Genomic DNA, 27556 nt, shown 5'->3' on the forward strand with positions numbered 1-27556 from the left:
CCGTGGCTAGTTATGTGGACGAAATCCGTCGACGTAGATTACATGCCACATTATTCTCCTCATAGCAATTCTGAGATGTATGGACCGGGTGCCCAGGCTGAGTATTGACCCAATTGGGGCTCTTATCATGCTTGTGCATATATCTCGAAAAAGCCTCAGGAAATAAATGTGCCGGCCACCAACGGAGAACGCATCACATGACCGTGGTCCCGGATCGCCGGCCATCATTGCTTCCTCACTCTTTTGGACGCGCTCAATCGAACGAACAGACGAACGGACGAACGAAATAAGAATTGAGCAGCACTTCTCTATCGACTCTATGGTTCATTTCATCAGCCCCCGAATGCTCGTGTACTGTCATTTTTAGGGACCTGTTGCGTGGAAACAGGAGATCTTGTGATCGTTTGAGAATGGGTTCCTAGAGTGCTCGTCCGAGTCGTGGTCGGCTCGGAGCACTCTCAATCATAAACTAATCATAAACGACCTACCCGTCTCCGAGTCTCCAGGTTAGTCGCTTGCCTCGAAACTCGAGATTCCGCATGCATCTCTCAACGAAGTCTACGGTAAGGCGTGTTCACGGCTGTGGTGATTGTACATGGAATGCTGTCTAATACTCAGTACAATCGGCGCGGTTCTTAACCTATAATAGAAAACTGCAGCAACGAACTTGAAGCAAGCTATGAGCTAACCGTAGAACGGCTTCGCATCTCTTCCGTCTGTTTTCTGTCTTCTTTGCTGACATCACGGCAGAATAGCTATCAGATCCCCAGGTGGGCATTGCTGACATAGTGCGAGCCTCCCGCGCAGCAATAGCCTCCCCCAACTTTGATCCACTGGAACCCTGCAACGCAAACGCCCATATTCCGCAGCTTTTGCTGTGCTCGGGCCTCTTCCTGGCGCTTTCGCTCCTCCTCCAGCTTCAGCGCTTCCAAACGTGCCTGCTCCTGCCGCAGCGCTATCTCCCGCAGCCTTTCCTGCTCCCGGCGCCGCATCAGCTCCTCGCGCTCCTTCTCCTCCCTTGCGGCCCTCGCGGCCCTCTCCAGCCTAGCAGCTGCCTCCCGCGCCTCCCTCTCCTTGCGCTCGGCTGCCCTTCTCTGGTTCTCAAGATGCCTCAATGCAGCTTCCGCTCGTCTTCGCTCTCCCTCCTGAGCTTGCTTTGCGATCTGCAGCTGACGCCAGACATGGTCTGAGACGCCCGGATCGCGACCGGCTGTATCTATAGGAATTGTGGCTGTGGTTGGGAACGCAGGATTGCGACGCCCGTCATTCGAGCTATCCTGGGTGACCGTGGCTCGCTGTTCAGGCTGTTGATTGCGGCCTCTCCCCGTACGCCGGTTACCCCTCATGAAATCCCTAGGGCTCTGTGCCCGAGGAGCAGGCGGCTTAGAAGGCGGCTTGGCGGTCGCTTTCGCTGCAGTGCTGACAGTCTCGGCTGGAGGCGGCGGTGGTGCAGAACGGTCTTGCGACATCATGGGCATATCAGGCGAGTCGGCTCGCCGCGCATGTGGAACATTCACCAGCCGCTCTTTCCGATCAGAGAGCATCTTCTCCATGCATTTCAGGGCGTCTCCGTCAGCCAGAACGAATGTGGCCGCTTTACTGGCGGTCGAAGCAGGCGTAGGAGGGACGACAGAAGGCTGAAGAGGTGTAGAGGAGAAGACGATGCTGGTCATTTGCTTGGCCAGTGTCTCCATGTCGCGCGCATTCCCCCAAGACGGCAGGCTTCGCAGCCGGTTCACGACGTCGGCCATACGCAGGTACTCTGCAGATTTGCGGTCTTCTAGGCCGTTCACCCGGATGTCCTGCTTTGCCAGCTTCTTCGTAAGGATGTCGAGACAGTGCTCCGAGGACATATTGGTAAACCGGATTTCTTCGGGAAACCGGCTGGCCAGACCACTGTTCACGGCCAACAGCTGATTCATCTCTTGGTCGTAGCCAGCAAGTATGGTGATGAGCTTCCCGCGAAACTTCTCCTGAGTCAAAATATCCACCACCTCGTCGACCGCCTCTTTCGCAAAGTGGCCTTCTCCTAGGCGATATGCTTCGTCGATAAATAATACCCTGCCGAGCGCTTTCTCGAATACCTGTCTTGTCTTGGGTCCAGTTTGTCCAACGTACTGGCCGACCAAGTCCGAAACTGAGCATTCAACGACCTCGTCCGATGAAAGGAACCCCATGTCGTAGTATACCTGACCCATTTTTCTGGCGGTGGTGGTCTTTCCAGTCCCTAGAGCTAGTCTGAGTCAATGGACAGACGAGATACGAATTGCTGCCCACCTGGGGGTCCTTTGAAGATAAAATTGGTTGGAACATTGTCGCGAGGATTTCTTCCAATACCCTTCATATTGCTTGACATTCTCTGCCATCCCGCGAGCTTCTCGATGATCCCGTCGCAGCCTATCACATCTTCGAATAACTTCGATAGGTTCATTGCAGCCTGTTCACTGCGGGCGTATGCAGGATCGAAGTCCTCAGGCTCGAATGGAGCATCTGGCGATCGCTCATCTGCAGCCAACGACGCCTGACGCTTTTGATAGTGGAGTTTCGCTTTCGATAATAGATTCTCGACTTCACCGATATTTCCGAAATTGGGGCGGTTACGCAGCCGACTTAGCGTTTCCACAGCTACGGCCTTGGCCTTGTCTGTGGCAGTCCGATCCTGATCTTTCAACTTCATTTCAAGGGCCTGTCTCAGCTCCCCGTCCGTATAGTCTTCAAAGTGGAAGGCGTTCTCTATTGCGAAGCGTCGAGCCAAGCCCGGATTCACGTTCTAGTCCGTCTGCTATAAGGCTATGTTCGTGACTAGTAGAAAGTCATGAACTCGCCTGGAACATTTCTTCCATCTGATCCTTGTATCCCAACAGTAGCACGCAACGGTCCTCTCCTGGAACACTTTGCACTTCGGCCACGAGAGTATCTATGACAGCTGTTTTGTACTGATCCGATGCACCCTTTTGCCCAGACCCTCCGTAGAGCATATAGGCCTATACTTGTCAATGTGTCTTCTCTCGACTATGGAGGAATCATGAACTGACCTCGTCGATCACCAGAACTTTTCCGAGAGTTGCCGCAAGAATGGACTTCGTCTGATTCTCGGACTGCCCAAGAGCGCTGCCGATAAAGTCTGCAGGACTTTTCACTACAACTATGATAGCAAGCCGGACCTATCAACGGGGACGTCGAGAAGCTAAGACAGGCTACGTACCCTCTCCATTTGAAAGTAGACCCAGCTCACACAGAATTTGGCCATATAGTTTAGCCACCGTTGTCTTCCCAGTCCCGGGAGAACCGAGGAAGACTCGATTGAGGGAGATTTGGTCAGGTTCTTTCTCCAGCAATTCCCGCTGATAGTTAGTCTGAACCATAGCGAACAGAGTGCGAACGGTATCCTTCACTGATATCAGTCCAATCATGGACTGCAGTCGTCCCCATGATTTACTCTCGACCATCACTTTGGAAGGCTGAGGTCCAATGATGTCTTCCTTAACCAGTAGGAAATCGTCCACCGATTTGCCCTGTCGACGTGCCTTGCTCACCCTGCTTGCCTGTCGCTCCGTCATCTTCGCGCACATGTTTTCGAGAGCTCTAGCATTGCCGAACCCCTTGGTCCCTCTTCCCCGTCCCAGACGGCGCACTGCGATTCGACCAAGAAGACCTCGAATTCCACTTTCGTCGTCAATTTTCATTCTCCCGCTCCACTTTCTATGTATCATTTTTTCCAGCATGTCCATCAAATCGGCGTCCTCATAGTCCTTGAAGTGTAGAGTGAAGGGAACACGACTAGGTAGGCCGGGGTTGTGCTCGAAGAATGACTCCATTTCTTTGCTATAGCCAGCAAAAATGAATACCACTTTCCCGACTTGATTTTCCATCTCCGCCAGCAGAAAATCCAATACCTTCTTTCCTTCGAAGTTATGTTCGCTGGTTAGCTGGTACGCTTCGTCGATGAATATAGTTCCTCCTCCGGCATTAATAATGCTTTCAAGCTGCTTCTGAATCCCTTGCACACCATCGTTCGCGAGACGTGCCCCGGTAGTTTCGATGAACATGTTGCCCGGTATCACTTGAGCTGAGGCAAGAAACTGGCCATATAGCCTCGCGACCGTGGTTTTACCTGTACGATGAGAGACATATAAGCCATCACGAGCATGCACTGGATTGGACAGAACAGGGGCTCACCAGTTCCGGGATTACCCAGCATGCTGACGTTGAACCTTTCTTTGCTGAGACTCGTGCTTTGCCGTTGAGATAAATCGACCTTGTCTTTGATCCGTAAAACCTGTTCTTTCACCTCTTTTAAGCCCGTAAGCCGCATCATTGAATCTAGCGCATCGTTCGCCGAACCGAAGAGGTCCTTTTGATGTTCCCACTCGTCTTCCGGTGCAGGCTGCTTGGGTTCAGATGATTCTGGTTTCCTTTGGGGATCGTGACGAGACTGTGTGTCACTGGGCTTCGCTTCACTCTTCATGGCGGGTCTCAAGGAGTCAACTAGGTTCGTCAGAGATGTTTTGACGCTCTGAATCATGGACGATGCTTGGGTTGCAACAGTCGATGCCTCTCGGAGTTCCTTTTGTTTCTCCTGGATGGCATTCGCCCTCTCTTGCGCTAATTGTGCATGACGTATAGTGTCCCTTTCTAGCGCGATCTTCCGCTCGATTTCGGCCAGCTTCTCCGCGTGCGCTTGCTGCTCGGCGTCTCGTTTCTGCTGCAGATCGTACTCCTCCTGTCGCCTCTTCTCCGCTGCCATATCATCACGGTCACATTTCTTGCAAGACACCGGCTGTCCTTCCTGACACTTCCACGACTGTTGATGGCCCTTCGGACACCTGTCAGAGAACACAAACTCGCACTGCATCTTGGCATGGTCCGACAGTTGGTGACATTTCATCGGGCAGCTGTGAATTCCGCAGCTAAGCGGAGCGCCGCTGCAAACACATCATCACGAAGGAACTTGTGGAACTGTATTCCAACGTACCATGGTTGGGGACACCCGCCTTCTGGACATTCCATTTCGAAGTCGTCGGGGCGACAGAGCAAGACGTGACGATCAGGATGCCTTTCGCACTTTGCAGGCAAGCCGCTGTACATGTGACTACCATGCCTCAGCATGTCAAACAAGTGTGACCATATTTTGCCGCCTTTACGACTTGCCGAGAACGTCTTTGCATTGCCAATCATGATGAAGGCGTCTCGCGCTCGTGACAGCAAGACCGTCAACCTCTCTGGTGAAAACATGAACCCGATGTCGTTCTGCCTGTTGCTTCGAGTCAAGGAAGCTATGACGACATCGCTCTCTTCGCCCTGGTAGTTATCTGGGAAGATGGCATAAGGTCGGTAAATCGGATGTGGAACATAGTCATAAAATTCACCTATCGTGGCAATACGCAGTGGCTTTTTGATAGATTTTGCCGCTGCAGGACTAATCAAACCAGCTCGTACGAGATCGTATGTATCGAGATCGTTAAGGACGGGGTCCACGTCGTTCTTCAACGCCAACTGAAGCCTTCGCAACTGGCCCAGGTATGGCGTTAGAACGACCATCTTGTCCGTCCCGTATCCTTGCTGAGCTAGGTAACGGACGATCTTCAAAACCATCTGAACTTCGAATCTGACGCATGTTAGTACAATGGTTGAAGAGGGAAACACATGGAGCGCACTCATTGTGCTTCGAGGCCTTCGTGGTAACGTCCTTCGCCTCTCCAATTTCCGAGGAGTCGCCCTCTGGATGGTCATGGTCTATGAAGACCACGTTATCCCTCACACCACGGAGGTCCGGTCGTCCCTGGGTTTTCGGCGCATCGACGAGATCTGGATACGTCAACTCGCGCACAAGCGTCGATATCTCTGGCCGCATGCGATGTTGAGCCTTTAGAGTCTCATGCGGATACCCTTTCAAGACCAGTCTCTCGAACAAACTGCGGTTGAGGTCGAATCCGTCTCCTTTCTCAACTGTGAGGGTGTAGTTGTTGACTTTCGGACGCAGTTGTCTATACCCATAGAGGTCAGAGAGACAATATTGAATGACAGCCATGTTGCACATACTTATGGTCACCGATCAAGATCAATTGTCTGGTCTGCGGTCCAAGTGCAGTCAGAATATGGCTTTCAAGAATCTCTCCGGCTTCCTCTACGAGTAGGACATCAGGTTTGGCCTCGCGGATAGATCGGCGATGGATAGCCGCGCCCGTCGTTGTGCAGCCTATGATTCGCTTGCTTGTGATAACTGCCGTGGTCCCATCATTGAACTTCTGCTCGATCTCGTTCTGACAGTCATTATACTCTTGGCCAATGTCAGCCACACGTTCCACTACATCGCCGAGCATCTCTCGGACCCAACGAGCGTAGTGGGTCTGTCGCGCATCCAACGCCAGTCTCCAGGTGTCGCCGGTCTCGATCACGTTCGAAGCCCATTTCAATACCCCTGCGTCTTTCCCCTGGAGCCAACGCTCGATGAGATAGTTGGGTCCAATGGCCTTCCCTTTCCGCCCAACTTGCTTCGTGCCGTCTTGCGACTCGGGAACGCAGAAGGCTTCAAAGAACTCCGGATGCTCGAATTCCAGATGCTCCATGAGGGACATGTACCCAGAAGAAAAGCGCTGATATGCACTGAACGTGCTAGTGAGCGACAAAGATAATCCACGAGCCCTAGACTTCAAAGTGTTGATGACGCTCCAATCCATCTTGCTGCGCCCTGCTGATCGGGGTTGCCGATTCAAGGATAAGGACTCCGTCTGACTGGTAGATTTGCCACCGAGTCGGACCATGCTCTCCTCAGGGATACCGATCTTCAAAAGGTCTTCCAGGAATTGATCGAGGGCGTGATTCGTGAAACAGACGACGAGGATGGTTTTCTGGGTACAATCGTGCAGTATCTTCGCCAATAAAGCGCCAATGAAAGACTTCCCCGTTCCTGGCGTTAAGAAGGTTCAGACAACTTACTATACGTGGACGGCAGACTATCATACCTGGGGGACCTTGAATCAACGACACACTCTGTGTAAGACCAGAAAGCAACGACCTAGATTGCGCTTCATCGAGTTTGATGGAACTGTTCGTTCCAAGCAGACTCTGAAGATCACGGAGAGGGCTACTCTCGATGGCGCTTACAATATGATGCGGTGGGGCCGGCGCGACAGTGATTGCGCTTTCCTCGTCGAAAGACAGCAGCTCCTGCGACATAGGCAGAGTCGTCATCTCCTTCAATGCCTGCAGCACCGGCTCGTACGCGAAGACGGCTGTATCTATCTGCAACACCTTGATCTGACTCCCCGTACGAACACCCAGCAGCGCCTTCTTGACACTCTGCAAACCCTGAAACTGAAGCACGATAATAGAAGGCTCTTGAGCCAGCAAGTCCTCATCCCTGTGAACGGTGGGAAAGGCTACAATCTCTTCATCGATGACCAAGCAGGTCAACGACTGGTTCTTCCATGTCTTCCTGTCCTCTTCGACAGCTGACCTGCGCTTCTCGGCCTTCACGCCTTTCAGAAAGGGCAGGTCCGAGGAGAGCTTAAAGGTCACACCCCACTTGTACAAACGTTTCGAATCGAGCGGCTCTCGGTATAGCCCGACCAGAGCGACGTCGTTCAGCACAAGACCGCGATGGCTGCCTTTCTTGCTTCCGAGGGCGACCTGCAGCTCCTCGCGCAGCTCGTGCAACAAGTCCTCCCTCAGCAATCGGAACTGATTGTCCAGATGTATCGCAACCCTATTGTCAGCCGTCTCGGGGTCATCGAGGGCGTCGCAGGAGCGGAGGAAGGGTTCCTTTGAGGACGCCAGCTCATCCGCCGTCGGCAAGATAGCAATATCATGGAAATCATGAAAATCATTGTCGTGCCGACCGCCGGGGCCACCCTCGAGGTCTCTGTTGGCCGCTCCGGTATCGGACGTGGCGACGATGTTCTTGATGGCTTCCGCGTGCGATCTGACGTCGCGAACGGTCGAGTTGAGCATGATAGTCGTGAGGGTCGGGTCCTGCGCAGTGGCTCTGTGCGGGGCAGACGCCTGGCCGGGCAAAAGGACGAGCTGGAGGAGCAGCCAGGAGAAACACACCTGCGCGTCGTCGTGCAGCTGCCCGAGCACAAACGCGTCCCTGAACGAGGACCAGAAAATCGGCGGCTCCGTGATCGACAACACAACCTGTTGCAGATACACGCCGCCGCCAATTGTCCCGAGCTGGGGCGATGAGACGTAACGGAGAAGAGACGTGGCGGCGCCGTTGAAGAACGTCGCCGTCAGGTCCATACGCATTGATTCCTGCAAGACGCTGAGACCTTTGGGGCTCCGTATCAATCTATCGATGCAGCTTGCGACGTCCGGGGACGTGTAAATGGCCTCTAGAAACAATATGTTATTTTTTCGTGTCATCTGGACCTTACCATCCACAATAGAGTGGTATAGCTTCTGAAGTCTTGCGGTCCTAGCCTTGGTTTCGTCCATTCTGTGGTCGACTCAGAGGATCAGTGGGTAAGCAGAAAGAAAGAGGGGGGAACTGCGCAAGCGCCCGTTCCCTGCCCGTTAAACCGTGCTATACAGGGTTTCACAGCTTCCCAGCTTTGGTTCCCAAAGGCAGTAAAAGGGTCCTTCATCTCGGCGCCAGTACCGCATATAAATGGCTAGTCCGATTCGGAATTTCAGCTCTCCGTAGGATGTGTTATTCAAAAGAGTTCCCCGCACCAGTGCAATGGAGCGGCACACAGAATTCGAATAAGAATGTAGACAGAGAGAAAGGTGTGTGAGTACCGTCCGTTGTACTTACGAACTGCTGTACGACGAAAACATCGCCGCCGCTTAGACTGCCGAGTTCCAGTTCCGCAACTCCGACTACAATCCCGCGAAGGTGCCCACTGGAGGAGCCCGGCATAGACTTACCTTGCGACTCAAGCTTAAGGCTGACATCGAGCCCCTTCTTTCTGTGTATATAAGAGCATATAGTAGTACGTGTTGCAGGGACGCGTATCGAAAAACTGGCAGGTGACACTGCTTTGACTCAACTCTCATGCGCGGCCCTGAAGAAGATCGATGGCAAGCCTTCTGCTATGATTCGAAAGGCGTTCGAGTCGTTCGCCCAAAATCGGGACCTGAGTAAGGGACAAGCCCTCCCCGATATCTGTACTGCCAGTGTGATAGAAACAATATCATGGTGTACTACATGCACCGCACCTGGCGCACTCCGCGGCATTGCGAATATCTCCTGCCCCTCCAGATTCTCAAGCACTCTCCACCGACACGGGGGACACGCGCTCCCGAATCGCCACTTGCGACGGAAGCATCTGCCCACCACACTCCGCGCTCCCGCACGCCTCCTTATGCGTCTTCCACGCCGACGCCTGGCACGCCCGGCTGCAATACACGGCCTGCGTAACGGGTGGGGTGAGGTGAGGCGAGGTGAGCACCGGCACAGCGCATGCTACCGTGACGCACCGCCTTGCACTTGGCACACGCGTTGAGCCGCTCTACGTCGCGCCCTTCCACTTTACGGCACCCCGCGCCCTCGCACGCGCGGAAGAGCGCGCCGCCGCCCGCGCTGATCTTCGCCGCGCGCTCGATCTCCTCGCGCGCACGTCCGTCCGTGCCCGCGACGACATGCTCGTCAACGAAACCGTTTCAGATTCGCGCGCGCTCCGAGTTCATTTTTGCTCCAGGCCTAGAGACAAGTCTATAAACCGAGAAGTCCGTGACGCGAGAAGGCTTTATGACGCACATGGGGCAGAAGCCCGCCTTGGGCATGGCGTAGACGAAAGCGGGATCGACGAGTCCTTTGGGTACCAGCGCGTCCTTGACACAGCGGGCGATGGCTGCAGTGTAGATGCGCTCTGCCTCCCTCGGGTCCACCCGACCGGATCTCCCTGCACCTTGCGGCCCCTTCTTGACAGACATTTGCTGCATACTCTCGATGAGCGATGTCACGTCGCCCGCCGGGTCCTCCGCCTCCGTACTAACGTCGACCTCCCCCTTTCGCCTGCTACGTATGCGCTGTTCCCCTTCATCCCACTGCTCGGTATACTCTACCCCCCGTTTCAAGCAGCACTCTCCATAACTTCTGATAGAACCACAAGGGCAGCTGTATGCGGGCGGGTACGCCTGGGGCGCGGCTGCGTGGCACTCGGCGAGCGCTTTGCCCGACCAACAAGGACACGGCCTCGGCGGCCTGCCCTGCCGTCTATCCGTCTCCTCCACCAGCCTCTCGAACCTCTCCTTGTCTGCCTTGTGCTCCCCCAGCCGACCCGTGCGCGGGTGTGCCCCGTGCAGCAGCAGCAGCTCGATCATCTCCCAGTCCCCCGCAAGGCATGCCCAGTCGAGGATCGATATCCCGCCCAGCTCAACAGTCACGTCCGCATGCTGTTCGACGAGCAAGCGGCACACCCAGCGCAGGCGCGCCGCGATGGTCGCGACGCTCGCCGGGACCGGGTCGTCCGCGCGCCCAGGCCCAGGAGAGTAGGTTGCGAGCACGGCCATCCCGGATAGGAGCGGCGTGCGCCCGCGCTTGTCCGCGCGGTCGACAGTCGCACCCGCGCGCGCGCAGAGCGGGTCGCCGCGCTCGGCGGCGTAGTGCAGCCACGCCTTGTCGTTCTGCACGCAGTAGAGGCGCTCGAGCTCCGCGTCGCCCGAGATGGCGATGACGGTGTCGGGGGAGGTGGCGCCGCTCGCGAGGGCGGCGCGGTGGCCGATCCATTCGCGCGTGCCGGCGGTCGTGCCGAGGTCGACGTCGAGGAGCGGGTCGGCCCTGAGCGCTGAGCGTCTCCAGGAGCGCGCGGGGGATGAACGGGGTGGGTATATGCGCTGCCATTGCGGCTGGTTGCCTGTGCCGGGCGTTCGTTGAGGCTTTGAGGGGCGCCTTGTATTCAGCCTGCTCCAGCAAACGTGTTCTGGATCCTCCCGTTTATGGCGACGCGACTTCCTAAAGACGCAGGAAGCACTGGGATCTGCGGTCAGACTGAGCGAGCTATGAACCGTTTTAGCACATCCACGACGTCACTCGCTACTCGCATGAGCGTCGAGTTCGGTCAGCGTTCCACTCGGATGGCAATAAGAGTGATTTTGTATATCTGTCTACATCTAGAATACGTCTGTCAGTCCTCATAAATGCCCGTTAACATGTCTTACTTACTGCTAGTAGGGGAAAGGAATCGAATATATCGGAGATTTGTGCATGGCTGAGACAGCGCTCGGCTCACTTCAGAATTCAAGTCGGCTCGGACGGCAACGCCCGCGAGTACAAATCGGAGTCTCACTTCAACTTGTACCTCTACTTACATTTCTTGCTGCTCTTCATCTCTGCACACAATCCATCGCCATGCCGCCTGCTACTCGCTCCTCAACGTCCAAACCGACGTCTCCGTCGCTGAAGCAATCCAGGCTTTCCTTCGCTTCCACGAAACGCACTGCGTCCGGGAAGAGCAAGGGCAAGAAGCCCACCCCGTCACGCACAACCTCGACGTCCTCCATCATCCGCGTCGACGACAGCTCGGAAGACGACTCTTCTCAGAGCGAGGTCCCAGTGAAAGCGCCTTTGCCGAAAAGGAGGCGCACAGGCGTAACTGAAGATGTGGCTCGCATGAAGATCGCGGAGGGCACTGAGGAGGAGGGCGCGGCGGAGGCGGAGGTTATGGACTTGCAGGATAGGAAGGGGCGCTGGCGAAAGTATTATGGGACTGTTAGGGAGAAGATGGGGAACTTGGAGCCGAGTGAGTGCCGTTGTGATTCGTCCTCTTCGTCGTCGCCCAGCCCATAGAGCGCATATATGCTGCATTCGTGCAATCCAGTTTCCCCATCAGCGAGTGGTGGCGGATACATGAATATCTACAGCATATATGCGTCGATTATGGGTTGTGGAGCACGTCCTCCGCTGTAGCATGTCAGCCGCCAGCATATACTCAGTATTCTCTTCAGTCCATGCTCAAGGACAGACCAAAATCCACCATATCCTCCGAGTATTCGACCTGTACGTAGCTCTTTCTTTCTCCCCAACTCCACTACACCTATCTTCTCCAGGTCATACGAGTATGGGCCATGTATTGGTGTCACTCGTCTCGAGCGCTGGGAGCGCGCTCAGGCTCTGGGCCTCAATCCGCCTCCAGAGGTGCGCTCTTATCCCTTCCCCAGTCTTCCAGTAAATGACCGGCTATGTGTGTCGCGTAGGTCCGAGAGATTTTGTTGACGAAACAGGGGCTGGAGGAAGACCAGTTCAGAGAAACGGTCTTTTACGGCGAAGCATAGGGCGAGTATATGCTTCCACCATGGCCTCCCAAGATTCTCGAGGTACGTCTGGGTATATGACCCTGTCATGTCCCTCCCTTCTGACCTTGCCGCCTTTCCGCAGTCGTTTTGTTTGCTATCGTAGTTAGTCCTTTGAGATGTACAGAACCACAGTTTGTAATGTTGTCTGACGGTAAATACATTATGTATGCTTGTGTCTTGCGAAAACTGATGCCATTCTCGTCCATCGAGGATACCAGTTGGAGCGGACAGTCTAGGTGCATCTCTCGAACCCACCGATTGACTTTGTTGACACCCTCCAGGTAATTCTACTATCCCTGGGATGGGTCCCAGCTCTTTCTTATGTCTCTCAGTGACTCGGACATGACGGACTCTGACAATGACACCAAGTGTACTCCCTATCACCGTGTCAGCACGAGGTACGCATCACTATTGTGTACAGTATACGCTACGACCAGGGAAAGCACAGCAACAAGACTCCTTTCGCCTGGGGCGTATCTGAATTCGGAATGGTTTCAACGTCGTCCGGACTGACCAAGTTGTATGGTATCCGAACGGCACGCCTGCCGGTCCATTTGCGCGCTCTCTGCAGTGCCCCTTCGTCCACCCTGCGGCCGTCGGGCGGACAGATATCTTTCTCTTGGGATCCACTCAGACTTGTCGTATCTCATCTTCCATATGACCTACGGTTCGGTTATCCTTGCTTTAAGCCTCCGGTGGCAGCGTCCGTCTTCTTCGCTCCTCAATGTGAGCCCATTTTCCTCACCCTTGGAACAAAGGTATTGGCACTACGTTTTAGTGCGACACATCCTCTAGAGCTTGATACCACTGTCTTCTACCGCTCGATTCTAGTCCTGGGGGGTTCATGCTTTGTACAACTTGCTGTGTTTAGTATGGTCGTGGCCGACTAGCTCAGTTGGTTAGAGCGTGGTGCTAATATACATACTCCCCGTAGTATCTTGCGACGCCAAGGTCGTCGGTTCGACCCCGGCGTTGGCCAGTCTTTTGGTTTTCTTCAAATCGTGTGGTTTAAGGTCGTCGGTTCTCCCCCACTTGTGGCCAAGGCTTTTGTTTCGTATGACTCCTGGGACTGCAAGGACAATCTCTGAAACTGGTGAATATGCTGCGCTTTACTGATGTCATTTGGATATGTGGAATGATCGTTATTCCATAGCTGGGCCAGGTGGACGGACTTTTGGGATGAGAAGCTTCTACATCGAAAGCGGAGTTGCCACAAATGAAAATCTTCGCCAACGTCGATGGGTCCACAATTGTGGAGATGAGGCCTCCGCTGAATATTGCGGTGCCCATACAGTATTGGCTTCTTCGACTTCCCCTACTTAGGTCTCGTGTTGCCAGACCAGCTTCCTCCTTCCATTGAATCAAAGGGAGCTTAGGGATCAGCGATAGTCCACTTGCATGTCTATTAGGAAAAACAACTGCCATATATGGCAGGGCCATTGCCATATCAGTAAATTTCATGATAGCGAAGAACATGTTCGATGCTCTGAGGGTCTATAAATTGTTTGAAAAGTCGTATAGTATATAAGGCCCATCCAGCATTTTACTTGGATGCACTTTCTTTCCCTTCCTTCCCCCACGTGCATACCGAGCAGGCTTTCAACGCCATCCTCCACCTCGACAGGTACACGCTGAAGAGACAGTCCACGGTCTCTTGGACTAAGAGGCATCGGGAATTCACTATATCCAATCCTGCCTCTAGAAAGTGAGTGAAGTCTACAGCATGCATAGATCCGGGAGGCAGACTCCGAACGAACTACATGAACATATGCTCACTTGCGACTTGTTGTGGGTATCTAACTGGTGAGTTCTAACGCTCTTTTCTGAGACACATATGAAAATATGTAATACTCTGCTCCGAGAGTCCGTCCTTGTCTGCCCCTAGGGACTGATCAACTCAACTCAGCTTCGTCTACCGACTGGCACAGTCAAATCGAGGCGCCGTCAAGTGCCACATCGACTTTCCCGCGGTTATACTGCTCCCTGCTCCGGTCTTCAGCTTCAAGTCGCGGCAAGTGTCCCGATCTAGTCACCAACTGCACCAGACACAACTGGCTTTTTGGGCCCGAATATCTCTGCGGTATTCAACCGACCACCGTTAGAGCCACCTTCTTTTTCCACAAGTCGAAATGGACGCCCAAACTGCCGTGCCGCCAGTGCGCATCCACGCTGTCTCATCCACCCCCATATCCACGGAGGAAACTCAAGCTCGTCTGGACCAGTTCCTTGCTGACTTCCAGAACCGCAGTACGGCGTCCAAAGGAGGGGATACGACCGTTACGGTGCAGCTCCAAAAACTAAATGAAGCACTGACGGCGGAGCATCAGAGTAGTTAGTCCCGGAGTGAGTTTTAGCTGCTAGCTGTCTGCCTCTTTGTCCCATATGTGCACTTAGCTCTGTTCCTAGCTATCCCACTTCATTCTGGACAAAGCAGGGCCATTGTCTCGATACGACTGTCGGATGTCGAAACCTTCGTGACCCTCCATTCCTTCATAGTACACCAAAAGGGAGCCATTCCTTTGGCATTCTGCTGCTTCTTGCAGGCTGTCTGGACCCGGTAGCGATCCTTCAAAGCACATGGAGGGTTGCTCGGTTGGCAGGGAAGACGGCTTGCACGAGGCGTGCCTCATGTTTACTTACCTTCCCCTCTCGTATCTGTCATATACTTCTGTATTGTCTATCAAAGTCTGCATAAAACCCTTTCTGACCCTGAAGCAGTCTGTCGACAATTGCCCTCGTAATCGCGTAACTATGGTGGTGAAGTCAGGGTTTCCCCAACCTTTCCGACCTCTCCTCCCTGTCCTTCTCACCGGTGCTCCTCTGCGAGGTCCCTGTCCCCATATCCCCACTCATACCTGCAAAGCCCTTCCTTTGCCATTCAGTGCCCATTTTCCGCGGTCAAGCTTGACCCAGGAACGTGCGACTATGACATCTGACTCAGCCTGAAATAGTAGTGCCTATGATGCGGACCCGCTATCTTCACCGTCGACGTCGACCACCACGTTCGTCCGTCTAGCCTGTCTTGATATATATACCTCTGAATATCGGCCGGGTCGCTCTCAGCTTAGACTATAGCCGCCTCTTCTGCTGACCTGCGTGGTTCGAGCAAAGTCTACCCCCGGCTGCAGCAAAGTCTTATCTGCAGCCAGTGTACCGTTCGTGCTCTCTGCGCCAGAGCACGACAACGCAAGACAACGATCCAGCGAAGGAGTCGCCGCGGAACTCCTTCCAGGTCGTCGTCGACCCGCCCAACCCTGTATGAGCCTTCTCCATGCGTACTTTCATCTTCGAGACCAGCAGGCCTTCCGGCGTCTGCTCGATGGCGGCAGCACGCGCGGCGGGGGCGCGGGACAGGCCTCCTCCAGCCCGAGCGGTGGGCGGTCCTGGAATACCAGGGGTGGAACGCTGAAGGACATCATGGCGGCGGAGGTGAACGCGCGCGACTCGCTCGGCAGGACGGTGCTGCACCTTGCGTGCGCGTCCCAGGAGGCGTCGGCCCCGGAATACGTGCGGATGCTGCTTGCCCATCCCGCGATCAACGTGAACTTGCAGGATACGGAGAGCCATTGGACGGCTTTGCATAGGGCACTGTATCACGGCAATTTGGCTTCAGCGTGCGTAGCTCGTGAATTCAAAGACAGGTGTGCTAAATCCTTTCTAGTATCTTACTCCTGCAGCGGGCAGACACAGATACGTCACTCAAGGACTTGGAAGGATACACGGCCTTCGACTTGTACAACTCTACCCTCGAAGACACGAAGCCGGTGCTATCGGAGGGTAGCACGCTGGAGCTTTTGACTTGGGGGGCGAACAGGTGAGCTTCGTCGGAATACCATATGTCTCGTCTGACCCAGATCCCGTAGGAACGCTACCTTAGGCCTCGGAGACAGCAATGACAGGACCTACCCCGAGCAAGTCATCATCCGCCGCGCAGACGACCAGGAGAAATCCACGGATCCCGGTCTCTCCACGATCCACGTCCGCCAGGTGCAAATGTCGCGCCTGCACACCGTCGTCGTGACCGACGAGCCGCGGAACAACCTGCGCGTGTGCGGGTTCGGGAGCGGCGGGCGCCTCGGACCGGGCCAGCACACGCAGTACCACCTCACGACGATCCCGCACTTCAACCACACGATCGTCGCCGTCGCGCTCGGCCAGGACCACACACTCGCGCTGACAGCGGCAGGCGAGGTGCTGAGCTGGGGCCTGAACCGCTTCGCGCAGCTCGGGTACGTGATCGAGCAGCCCGCGTCGGTGACGGGGAAGCTCGAGGAGCCGATCCAGGCAAGCCCGCGCAAGATCCTGGGCCCGCTACGTAAGGAGACCGTGCGCGGCGTCGCGGCGTGCAAGACCGCGAGTGCATGCTGGACGGACACGGAGGTGTTCACTTGGGGCACGAATAGCGGGCAGCTTGGCTACTCGAGCTCGGCACATCCCACACAGGTATTACCCCGCATCGTGCCGAAGTTCACTGACCCCGTCGAAGCTATGGCTCTTACCGACAATGCGATGGCATGCTTGCTGTCGACGAAGGATGTCGTCTGTTTGTTCAATGACCGTAATATCAAAGTCACGTTCTCCAACCAGAACTTCCCTCCCGAGTTCAAGTATCGCCCTCCGCAGACGAACGCAAAGATCACAAAGATAGTAGCATCGTGGGAGGGCACGTTTGCGGCATTGTCGACGAATGGGGAAGTATTCACATTCACTGTTCCTGCCCCTAACGAGGCCGTCGACTCGCCGCCGGGCAAGGGAGGTGTCGTGAAGCCACAGCGAGTTTGGGCGCTGAGGAAACAGTTCAGTTCGGTCAAGGACGTCGCGCTAGGCTCTGATGGTTCTATTATCATTTGCACGGAGTCGGGGCATGTCTTCGTCCGCTCTCGGAATCTGAAGAGCGGACAGGGCAACGCGAAGGCGTTCAAATTTCAGCGGATACCGTACTTGCAGCGTGTGGTCAGAGTAGCGGCTAACAGCACTGGGGCGTTCGGTGCTCTACGTCTGGATTGCGTCCCGAAGCCCGTCGTCATCACTGGCAATAGCCTGGCGCAAGACCTTGCCCAGATTCAGCCATATTTGCGTTTCCCGGATGAAGCCAGTGAGAAGGACGTGGATGTGCGGTCTCCTGCGTATGGCCTGGGTAGTCCGGATCCCGACGAAGGCGATGACTTCCCCATACTCAAGGATATCAGAGATATCAAGCGGCTATGTCGTTTACTGGCACTCGACAGGAGGATTCAGAAACAGTCGGACGGACGAGGCCTGTTTGCGGACGCGCATGTTGTTCATGGCGCCGACTTGATGGTGCAGGTACACAAGTTCGAAATTCCCGTCCATGCTGTGATCCTGGCCGCTCGAGCTTCGCAGCTTGCCCCGGTCATCGATGGTAAGACCAGCGTCCAGGATAAGGCTTCAAATATCAGTATCAAGGTCTCTGTAACCAAGGCGGGCAAGAAGCTCAATATCGCAGGGTGTCAACCGATGTCTGTCCTTGTGTTGGTATCCTACCTGTACTCGGACGAACTGTATGCCCTTTGGGACGGCCGTGTGGCTCATTCCCTGAAACGGGAGTTCGCCTCGCTCAACCTTGCCCCTCAGCAGATCAAGCAAGAGCTGCAAGCTCTTGCGCGGATCTTAGAGTTGTCCTCGTTGTCCCAAGCGCTGGAGGCACCCTCCAAGCGAGCACCCGTGCCCACAATAGAGCGTGATATGCAGCGACTATATGAGACTGCAAATGTCACCCCTGCGTCCGCGGTGAAGGCGGACGTCGTCCTGATCCTTGCTGACAAAGAGGTTTATTGCCACTCTGCTCTGCTGCGTGCAAGGTCACCCTTCTTCGCGAGTTTCTTCGACGAAGACGACTGGACGCGCAACCGGTGGAGAAAAGATGGCACGATTGTAATTCTTATGAAGCACCTCACATGGCGCGTCATGCAATACGTGATGCGCTTCATGTGTTGCGGGTCTGATAGTATTCTCAATGACATAGGTGTGTGAGTTGAGAAACTTGCCGTTCTTCGCAGCTGACGGAATCCACAACAGATTCCATCAACTCCGTAGACGAATTACTAGAGTTTGTTTTCGAGGTAATGGCCGCGGCAGTAGGTCTCCTTAATACTTCACTTTGGGGTTTTCCTTGTCTGACTCGGTGTGTAGAGCGAGCTCCTACTTGACCGCCTGCTCTTAATATGCTCGTCCATAATTCTGCGACACATCAACATCAACAATGCGTGCTATGTCTTCACGGATGCTCACCACTTCAATGCGCAATCGCTTGTGCAAAGTGTCCAGGGATATATGGCAGTCACGCTGGAAACCCTCCTAGAGAGTCGCATGCTGGACGATCTTAGACCCGACCTCATCAAGCAACTGTCGAAGTTCGTGCGTGATGAGCAGCTCAGGAAGTCACCCTTCACTCGGTCGGACCTTTTAGTCTCGGCCGCCATGGAGAAGAACGCAGAGTGGCTAGCGTTGCAAGATTTCCCTTACCCTATCATCCGCTTGACTAAGGGACCAATAAGGGAATCCGCCAAGTTGTCACCTCCTGGGCCTACTCGGATGTCGCGGCAGACTTCTGGTTCCGAGTCCCCGCTGTTGCGGCCCTCCCTTCCCTCCACGTCTTCATTACGACCGTCCAAGTTATCGATGGGACCGGACGAGATCTTCATGATGGACGATCCGGAGGCAGATGTCCCTGCGGAGCTCGTCTCACCGTCTGCTTTACCGGAAGACCTAGCAGCTGTCATCGGTGAAGATTCCCCTCCCGCTCGACCACCTGCAGGGTGGAAGTCGCTCTCTTCCGGACCTCGGTAAGTAATCTCCTGGGTCTCCTATATAGGCTCAGATCTGATATCGTGCCAGGCTTGACATGAGATCCATCATGGCTGAAGCCGAAAGTTCGAAGGCTTCGGCGTCTAAGCCTGCTGCTGCGACTCCTAAATGGACGCCAAAGAAGTCCATGGGCGACAGTTTGGAGCGAGCTCCTACGCCCAAGACACCCACGCGGACTCCGTCTGGTTCCCCTTGGAAGCCTGTACATACTCCGGCGGCTACGCCACTATCGTCCACAGCCTCGCCCGCGTCAGGGCTGACTCTAGCAAGGGAAAACGCTCCTCGCCCTCCAAGCACGCGTACCCAGGTACTGCCGCCTGCTTCACAAGGTCCGCAGTCATCACTGGGTCCTGTATATACGCCGTCTCGGATGCCAACCTCCAGGGAGTCGAAGAGTACTCCACGACGCGCTTCGTAAGTCACCGAGATTTCTGCATTCTCGCTTGATTCTGACCAGTATGTTATAGCGGTACGCCAGCCTGGTCTGCACCTCCTGTGGAACGTGTCGTACACCCTGATCCCACGCCTTCCGTGCTTTCTTTCGCGGCCATTCAGCAGATGCAGCTGGACCAAAGTGTGGTAACTGGCAAAGCGAAGCAGACACTACGTGATATACAGGAAGAGGAACGGTCGCGACAACAAGAAGAGGACTTCTTGAAGTGGTGGGCAGCTGAGGAAGAACGCGTCAAGCTCGAGATGCAGGGTCTCTCGTCTGCTCTGGGCCCTGATCGTAAGAAGTCCAAGCCGCGAAAGCCTAAACCGAAGACCAAAGGAGCGGAGCAGCCTAATTCGTCGGCAGCGGGGCCTGAAGGCAATCCTCGTAAGGACAGACGCCCCAAAGGCAATCGCGGTGGTACGAAGTACGATTCTCCAGACACCACCCTACCACAGCGTGAATCCTCCAAGGACAATTTACATTAAACATTGAATTATACATTACGCATATTCATACATGAGTTGGGGTTGTCAGATTAGGGATCAGTTACTGTAGATGTATGCCGTGTATGCACTATGAATACAACGATTAATTGCCTGTTACACCAGATACCGGTGTCGACGAGCCAACGTATGCATCGGGCTCATGGTTATCTTTGATATTCAGAGCAGACCCATCAGCACTGGCCCTGATGGTGACTACATCCCCCTCTCTGTACAGAATGTGAGCTATGAATTTGCATCGATAATCCCACTACGCACCTGATTGTTCCGTTCAGCAGTTTCTGGGCCAACGGGAATAGCACTTGGGTTCGAACGACGCGGCCAATGGCCCTTGCACCGTACACGTCGCTATAACCCTGCTTTGCAAGCCACTCGCGGGCCACTTCATCGACATCCAAAGTTATACGGCGATTCTTAAGCCGGTCTGCAACGTCTTTCAGGCGTAGTGATACAACCTCAAGAATAGACTGCCTTGACAGCTTATTGAAGACGAGCATGGAATCCAGCCGGTTTAGCAGCTCGGGCGGGAAGTACTCGGATGTACGTTCGAGTACTTCATCTCTTGCCTGCTGCGTGACTACGCCATTACTGTCAGATGCCGATGGGTGTGCAAGGATGTCGCTACCTAGAGCAAGGTCAGTCAGGACCTTGCGGGTACCTCAAGCCACGTACCGAGATTGCTGGTCAAGCAGATGATGGTATTCTAGAATTCAGGCGTAAGACACAAGTTCGCGTGGAACGTGAACGGCAGGACATACCTTGAAGTCGACTTTCCTCCCTTGACTGTCCGTGATGCTACCCTCGTCCAAAATTTGCAATAAGATCATGGCGACATCCTACCAGCAAGTCAAGACGTGCGAGCGACCTAAGGGAAACGATCGCCTACCTTATGTGCCTTCTCCAGTTCATCGAGCAGAACGACCGCTGCAACGCTCTTTCAGACAGACATGGAACAAATAACAATACCTACACTTACCATACGGCTTTCTACGAACAGCCTCAGTCAGTTGACCTACGGCACAGGAGTAGGACCTATAAGTGGAGATGCTAGAGAGAAAGCCATAGCAGACTAACCGCCTTCTTCGAACCCAACGTATCCAGGTGCAGCACCGATAAGGCGGGACATGGTATGGCGATCATGATACTGTGGAACACCTTAGAGAGCTTTTATAGACAGTTCACTTGACGACTCACCTCCGACATATTGATGTTGATCAGCCCGCGTTGCTCGTCATTGAAGAGGAAGGCAGCGAGAGCCTTGCATAATTCAGTCTAGGAAGATCTCACACAGTTAATGCAGTGATCCATCGAGAGTATTCGAGCAACTACCTTTCCGACACCAGTTGGGCCCAAGAATAGGAAGGACGCGACTGGCCTATTCGGAGGTTGGAGGCCAGCACGGGACAATCTCACGGCGTCGCTAACAGCAGCCACCACATGGTCTTGACCAACTACCCTCTGGCGGAGTGCATCCTCCATCTGTAAATAAGATGGTTAGACAGGAAGTAGATCACCGTCATGGGAACACGAACATGGATCAACTTGTCCCTCTCGCCCTTCAAGAGATTCTGTACAGGTATACCGGTAGCCTTCGCCACGACCCTGGCAATATCATTGGACGTGACTCGGTCATGCAGCATGGCAAGAGGTGATTCCTGGTTCTCCTCGGCCATCTCACTCTCCTTCGGAAGCTGTCTCTCCAGTTCAGGGATAGTTCCGAAGCGCAGCCGACTGGCCTTCTCGTACTCGCCCTGTCGCTGGGCAACTTCGAGTTCATACTTGGCTTCTTCCAGGCGCTCCTTGATGTCCTTGATTCTATCAAGACGAGCGCGTTCTATAATCCACGATTAGCATCTGACCTTTGAATTCATCCGAGGGCATCTGGAACCTACCAGCTTGCCAGATAGCAGTCAGCTGCTCCGACTCTTCCTTCTTTTTCTTCAGGGTCTCTTCAACTTCAGCCTTGCGTTCCAAGCTGAAAGTGTCCGACTCGTTCTTCAGACTCTCCAGCTCGATCTGCAGAGTGACGATCTCGCGATCCAGTCTCTCGAGCTCATCCGGTTTGGACTCCTGCGCAAGCCGAAGTGCAGATGCAGCCTCGTCCACGAGGTCGATGGCCTTGTCAGGCAGGAACCGGTCGGAGATGTATCGTGCACTATACACGGCAGCTGCGGTAGGTAGCAATCGTTGAATATGGTCTACGTTAGATAAGGAACGGGGCATGCATACCGGTGACAAGCGCGGCGTCGGAAATCTCGACTCCGTGGTGCACTTCATAGCGAGGCTTCAGTCCACGCAAGATCGAGATCGTAGTCTCCACTGTAGGCTCGTCAATAGTAACCGGCTGGAACCGTCGTTCGAGGGCGGCATCCTTCTCGATGGTCTTCCGGTACTCATCAGCTGAGTACGGCTGTCAATGCATGCTCTACATGAGGGAAAACTGATGCCAAACGTACGAGTAGTAGCGCCGACAAGCTGGAGACCCCGAGCAAGGGCGGGCTTGATCATTTGACCAGCGTCAATACTTCCTTCGGCTTTTCCAAGGTTGAACAAGGTATCTGAAAGCGCATACATGCCGTCAGAACGGTTAAGGGGCGTAGGAAGTAGGCATACTCACGAACTTCGTCGATGAAACAGATGACGTTGCCGCTCTGGTTGACTGTCAGCATTAACCGGATTATGCATAAGCAACGGAAACATTACCTCTTCCTCAATGTCCCGTATCAGGGCCTTGAACTTCTCCTCGAACTGTCCACGAATACCGGACCCAGCCATAATAGCCGATAGGTCGATCGACAAGACTCGCTTGTTTTGCAGAGACTAGAGAAATGGTCAATCTAGCTCATAGCCGAAGGATAATTACATACGACAGGTCTTTCAGGCAGTCAAAACGAACGCGACATTGTTCGTCCTGGTTGCAAGAAAATCCTGCCAGTATGTGTAGGACGTGTGCAGGGCGCAAGAGAAACATACTTCTGGCACCTCCTTCGCTACTATTCTGCTCGCGAGGCCTTCCAAGATCGCGGTCTTCCCAACACCAGGGGGGCCAATCAACTGCATGAAAGCGGGAAGTAGTAGATGGACTCCACAGGCTATATGCGTGCAATGCTTACCACTGGGTTGGATTTGGTCCTTCGAGACAAGACTTGCAGCCCGCTGTCAATGGATGGAAGGGACAGCATTCAAAGACGACTCACTCTGTATCGTGCGTCGGATCTCTGCGAAATACTCCGCTTAGCTCGCAAGTTTTGGGAGGATATCCGTCCCGATAATCCCTGCATTCCCAACCATTTCCACGAAGCTGCCTGCCCAATACAGCCTACACTTGCATTTTTGCAAGAATTTGGGATTTGGCAGGGTACCTGTCAGACGCCTACCAGTTGTTGATTTACGCAAGTCCCCCGCGAAAATGGGAGCCGGTAGTACCTTCATGAGGGCAGAATATCTTGGGAATGCAGGGGGCACCGGGAGTCCGCGCGAAAGACCCACCTTCGTCACGACCAATTGTTGGGTCCAGCTTCCCATTCCTCGCCATCTCCGTCAAATCCACGCTCTTCACAATAATCAGCTCGCATACATCATATCGTTTCATACCAAACTCACGTATTCCTTCAAAGCGTCCCCCTTCTGGTGCTGCGGCTGCATCATGAATCCCGGAAACCCTCCCTTCCCCATCCCGCCTGGAGGGTTCTGCGCATACGTCCGGGTTAGCGTCCGCGGAACTCGACTCGGGAGCGGCATAGCTCCGCCTGCCGAGCGCAAGATGTTCGGGGCGCCATGTCGCAAAGCAATTCGACTAAGAGGTGCTCTTGTCAGTTCAGCAGGGATTATTGCGCGCCTCATTTTCGGAATTGAGCGTTTCAGTGTGGAAGTCAAAGAGAGGCAAGCTCCCGTCGAGCGACAAGCACTATTTACGACGGCATATGGTAGAGCCCTCGACGTCGGCGTCGTTCCAGACGATTCTCGCGACGCGTCTGTGCTGCGAATCACGTGAGATGCCAGCTGCCGGGGCCGGGACCTCGGTGGCCAAATGAGGCAATTCCCGACGCATGTCGGGCCCTGTCAGCTTCATGATCAAGTTCACAGGTCACACGACGATACAGGCGAGTACATTATGTTAATGGTACACACAGAAGGTGTTGCTAGAGCAGCGTAAGATCTTTGTCCTACGCTGGCCTGGAGATTGAATCCTTACACAGAACAGCCTGGATGTCTGTATCTCTCGTTCCTCAAGTTCATGTTGTGTTTTCAGCTGCGTATTCTGGTAAGACTTGTTCCACTATCCTCATCCCAAGAAATCGTAGCCATCGGTAATCTGATATTGCAATCATCAGTCGCTCTTCAGCAAGAAGTCCGGATCTAGTACGAGTTGTTCACCTCGTCTATTGCTTCTTCAATTTTTACTCCGAGTAACTGACTGAAGCGCTGCAGGTCCTCGGGCGCTTTACTTTTGCAAATCTTGCATTTGGAAGCTTTCCTCAGAGAAGCCTTGAGTGTAGACTGCGCCGTCACTGATGCGCCACAAGGTCTTTTCTCGAGGGCAATACACGCGTCTTTCATGTATTCAATCCACCAACGTGCGACGGATAGACCGCAGCGCTTGCTGTGTTTGCGAGGACATTTCCCGCCACATTGGATCCATATCCAAGCCTCATCGGTTGGGATCCATTCGGTTCCTGGGGACAGTGTGAGGTATCTCGCAGCATAGCTGCACCGGTGGCGGTACTCGATGAGCCGATGCAATGGAAGAGCCGAGATATACTGCATCTCCGGTGTCGCTGGCTTGTCGCCTAGGAGCTGCGCTAAAGTGTGTCTTGCAGCGAGGCGTGCTTCGTCAGCGAGCCGCAGGCGACAGGCTACCGCGAAGACACGCAAGGATTCGCTCTGCAGGTGTCCCGTGCAGACAAGCTCTTTCCGCAAAGACCCCACCAATGCTTCGAACTGGTATTTGACCGCGGCGACTAGGACGGGTTGTAATTCTGTCAGGGATTCCCAGACAGGCTGCTTGATGGGGTAACACAACTGCAGCAGCCTCTCAACTACTTCCCCGGTTTCTTCGGACATTGGTACGACGGGAAGTTCCTGCAGAGAACTGTCCTTGGATCCTCCATCTCCGCCTATCATGAACATGTCTCGGAAAACGGCTGAGGCGATCCCAAGGACAACCTTGTGCGCGCGGAAGTCCACGTTGTCCTTGGAGCGCAATATCACGTCGGCCGACTCGTTTTCTTGGAAGAGTGGCTCTAGGAACGAACCCGCCAGACAACATACTTTCCTCAGATTATTTCTAGGCGTGCAGGATATCGAATCGCCTACCCGTTGGATGCCAAGGCACGTCCGTCTGTAGCTCGCCGTTGTCCATGCCAGTATAATCGCACTTAGATATGGGGATGGTAAAGGACCAGTGCAAAACAACGGCGGCGTCCAACGTGAGCGTCTGTGGCAACAATGTGTATCACATGCGGAATACATTGACGAGTATAGTCATAGCATACTCATTTCTCAAGCTTCCAGATCCAGGGTAACGCGTGTCATTAATGAACCCACAATGCGGATCGCACCTTCACCTAATCCGAACCAAATATTGCATTATCGGTGTCACGGATTTCATGAAGTCCTTATCAGGTAAGTACGAACATCAACTGGCCCGATATTGTGGTGAACTAAATCATAAACTATGGAAAAAACCAGAAGGAAAAAACTCATCGTTCTAGTTATTAAACCATGTCCGTGCGACTCAAACTTCTGCGCATAACGATGCTGGCATCGGGCGGTCCGCCGGAACCAGCACGTCCAGCCAACATCCAAATGTCTACAACCTGCATACGTAGGGGTTTTGACATGGACATCTGACGCTGGAGTAACCGCGAATATCAGGAATCACGAACGCTACTGGCATGTCAAAGGTGATACCGCGTATAGCAAACAGCAGGCCTCTTCACAGAGATCATTTGAAGTACGTAGCCATCAGAACTCCTGCTTCGTTGATATAATCAGAACCATTAGACTATAATAAGACTGCCTGGCGAGTTCCATACTTACTTACGACGTTCTCTGATCCCCTTGACGCACGATGTATCAAGATGGACGCCGGGATAACTTGGTCCATAGCTTGCTTGGTAGTTCCCTGTCAGAAAGGGACAGCACCACGAGAACTAGGAAACACAGGAGACGTCTTTAGGAATACCAAAGATACTTTTCCACGGGCTACTAGGCACGTCATGCCGCGTGCGTAACTGCCCTCGTAGAAGGCTAGTCGCACTAGCATAGATCTGCTTACCGATAGCACATCTGCACCATCGAAAATGCCCAAGGACTACAAATCCATCATACCGGACAATGTGCTGGCCAAACTCCAGTCAGATCCCTCCTGCGCCGGCTTTCCGTCCATCGTGAGGGAGTCCCGTCCGCATCTCTTGACGGTGTATAAACTCCTTGGAACGTCCGCCGACGGCGTTGCAATTATCGGGGAGCAGATAGAGCCTGGGGAGCAGATAGAGCCTGGGTTGCGATACAGTCAAGAATAGGGCACGACGTGGCTGCACTCCGCGGCCGAGGCGATCCGTGGTGCGGGCTGGAGATGGTTCGCCTCGGCGCTTCCATAGACTTCAAGGACAAGGTCGATGATATACGGCCCTGGACTACGCCTGCAAAATAGAAGACTGGGACCTCATCGCTCTACTTCTCGGCCACGGGGCGAAGCCTGGTCGCTGCGGCTTGCCTGACGATCATTTAGGTGGTAGAGCGAACGATAGGGAACGATTCAGTCAGCTCCTGAAGGAAACTTCTGGCATATGCTAACGCCCACAGCAGCCGTGCCCGTGCTGGTCCGGCAATGCGCTTGCCGACTACCACGCTGCGGGACCCATAGCCTACCCCTCCCACTACCCTGCCGGTGCGGCTCGGGCAAGTCCTACGGGAAGTGCTGCTCCCGGCGCTGCGTCGCGTACACCGAGAAGTGGTGCAAGACAGAGCGGTGGACCTGGGTCACGGAAGAGCGGCCCGTGCGGTTCGCGCTCAATCCAAGTGACATCGATTTCGATATCGCGCGGCGACTTATAGAGAATAGAGACCTCCTGGCGCAAGTCAGTCCTCGACCCGGATCCCGTGGTGCAACGACGATGCGCGTCCCGAAGTCCGTGAGAGCGAGGCGCACCGCCTCCTTCAAGGCTTTGTGAATATGGCCAGGGACGTCAGCGGGGCTTGTCGACCCTGCATTCCTGTACGCGGCTGAGCAAACTGAGTTCGTGCCGATGTATGCATCGTTTAGTGTGTCATGTCCTACCTGTCTGATGCGGACGCGATAATCCAGACCCGATGGGCGCGGTGGTATTGAGAGGGGGAACGGAAGCGAGGTCTCGAAAGAGTGGAATGACGAGGTCGACCTGTACATCGCTCGCTGCGACGATCCTCGTCCACGCTGTGAGATAGAGTGCTCTGCCAAGGTGAACGCGGGGTACGGCGCACTCTTTCGGGCCTGCGAAGGCCAGGGCTGCATCAAGCGTGAAGGGAGGGACGTACAGAGGCTTCAAGTATGCTCGGGGTGCAA

At 54.3% G+C, this 27556-nt stretch overlaps 7 protein-coding genes and 1 non-coding gene across 8 annotated transcripts; 4 read left to right on the top strand and 4 right to left on the bottom strand.

Moving 5' to 3' along the window:
• Positions 1-758: 758 nt before the first annotated feature.
• On the bottom strand, positions 759-8439 carry GLOTRDRAFT_105123 (P-loop containing nucleoside triphosphate hydrolase protein; the record flags this gene model as incomplete). Its single annotated transcript, XM_007866688.1, has 10 exons — positions 759-2227; positions 2278-2770; positions 2826-2984; positions 3036-3145; positions 3206-4114; positions 4180-4925; positions 4976-5608; positions 5658-5987; positions 6043-6910; positions 6966-8439. The coding sequence occupies 10 exons, from the start codon at positions 8437-8439 to the stop codon at positions 759-761; spliced, it is 7191 nt and encodes a 2396-aa protein (XP_007864879.1).
• A 770-nt stretch (positions 8440-9209) lies between these two features.
• GLOTRDRAFT_128060 (uncharacterized protein) lies at positions 9210-10991 on the bottom strand (the record flags this gene model as incomplete). The annotated part of the gene is made up of 4 exons (XM_007866689.1): positions 9210-9356; positions 9424-9588; positions 9667-10900; positions 10954-10991. The coding sequence occupies 4 exons, from the start codon at positions 10989-10991 to the stop codon at positions 9210-9212; spliced, it is 1584 nt and encodes a 527-aa protein (XP_007864880.1).
• Positions 10992-11292: 301 nt separating this feature from the next.
• On the top strand, positions 11293-12487 carry GLOTRDRAFT_74608 (uncharacterized protein). The gene is made up of 5 exons (XM_007866690.1): positions 11293-11687; positions 11893-11944; positions 11995-12082; positions 12142-12261; positions 12323-12487. The coding sequence occupies exons 1-4, from the start codon at positions 11297-11299 to the stop codon at positions 12217-12219; spliced, it is 609 nt and encodes a 202-aa protein (XP_007864881.1). The 5' UTR covers positions 11293-11296; the 3' UTR covers positions 12220-12261; positions 12323-12487.
• A 633-nt stretch (positions 12488-13120) lies between these two features.
• Positions 13121-13219, top strand: GLOTRDRAFT_t57. The gene has a single exon. It is a non-coding gene; the product is annotated as a tRNA-Ile (tRNA).
• A 1029-nt stretch (positions 13220-14248) lies between these two features.
• Positions 14249-14812, top strand: GLOTRDRAFT_99501 (uncharacterized protein). The gene is made up of 2 exons (XM_007866691.1): positions 14249-14583; positions 14635-14812. Exon 1 carries the CDS (start codon positions 14370-14372, stop codon positions 14574-14576), a length of 207 nt encoding a protein of 68 aa, XP_007864882.1. The 5' UTR covers positions 14249-14369; the 3' UTR covers positions 14577-14583; positions 14635-14812.
• Positions 14813-15230: 418 nt separating this feature from the next.
• Positions 15231-19989, top strand: GLOTRDRAFT_74611 (uncharacterized protein; the record flags this gene model as incomplete). Its single annotated transcript, XM_007866692.1, has 7 exons — positions 15231-15854; positions 15902-16054; positions 16104-18226; positions 18280-18338; positions 18394-19046; positions 19099-19482; positions 19536-19989. The coding sequence occupies exons 1-7, from the start codon at positions 15499-15501 to the stop codon at positions 19987-19989; spliced, it is 4182 nt and encodes a 1393-aa protein (XP_007864883.1). The 5' UTR covers positions 15231-15498.
• GLOTRDRAFT_110666 (P-loop containing nucleoside triphosphate hydrolase protein) lies at positions 19338-23876 on the bottom strand. The gene is made up of 21 exons (XM_007866693.1): positions 23611-23876; positions 23497-23560; positions 23205-23225; positions 23121-23152; positions 22981-23061; positions 22711-22827; positions 22625-22658; positions 22464-22565; positions 22237-22407; positions 21900-22175; positions 21540-21841; positions 21337-21486; positions 21202-21279; positions 21082-21151; positions 20984-21019; positions 20894-20931; positions 20766-20843; positions 20680-20710; positions 20266-20632; positions 19536-20216; positions 19338-19482 (listed from the first exon to the last, which is right to left on the bottom strand). The coding sequence occupies exons 1-20, from the start codon at positions 23848-23850 to the stop codon at positions 20093-20095; spliced, it is 2412 nt and encodes an 803-aa protein (XP_007864884.1). The 5' UTR covers positions 23851-23876; the 3' UTR covers positions 19338-19482; positions 19536-20092.
• Positions 23877-24366: 490 nt separating this feature from the next.
• On the bottom strand, positions 24367-25131 carry GLOTRDRAFT_39749 (uncharacterized protein; the record flags this gene model as incomplete). Its single annotated transcript, XM_007866601.1, has 1 exon — positions 24367-25131. The coding sequence occupies one exon, from the start codon at positions 25129-25131 to the stop codon at positions 24367-24369; it is 765 nt and encodes a 254-aa protein (XP_007864792.1).
• Between the last annotated feature and the right edge of the window lie 2425 nt (positions 25132-27556).

This window comes from Gloeophyllum trabeum, assembly GCF_000344685.1.
Source record: "Gloeophyllum trabeum ATCC 11539 unplaced genomic scaffold GLOTRscaffold_00005, whole genome shotgun sequence".
NCBI classification, from domain to species: Eukaryota; Fungi; Basidiomycota; class Agaricomycetes; order Gloeophyllales; family Gloeophyllaceae; genus Gloeophyllum; species Gloeophyllum trabeum.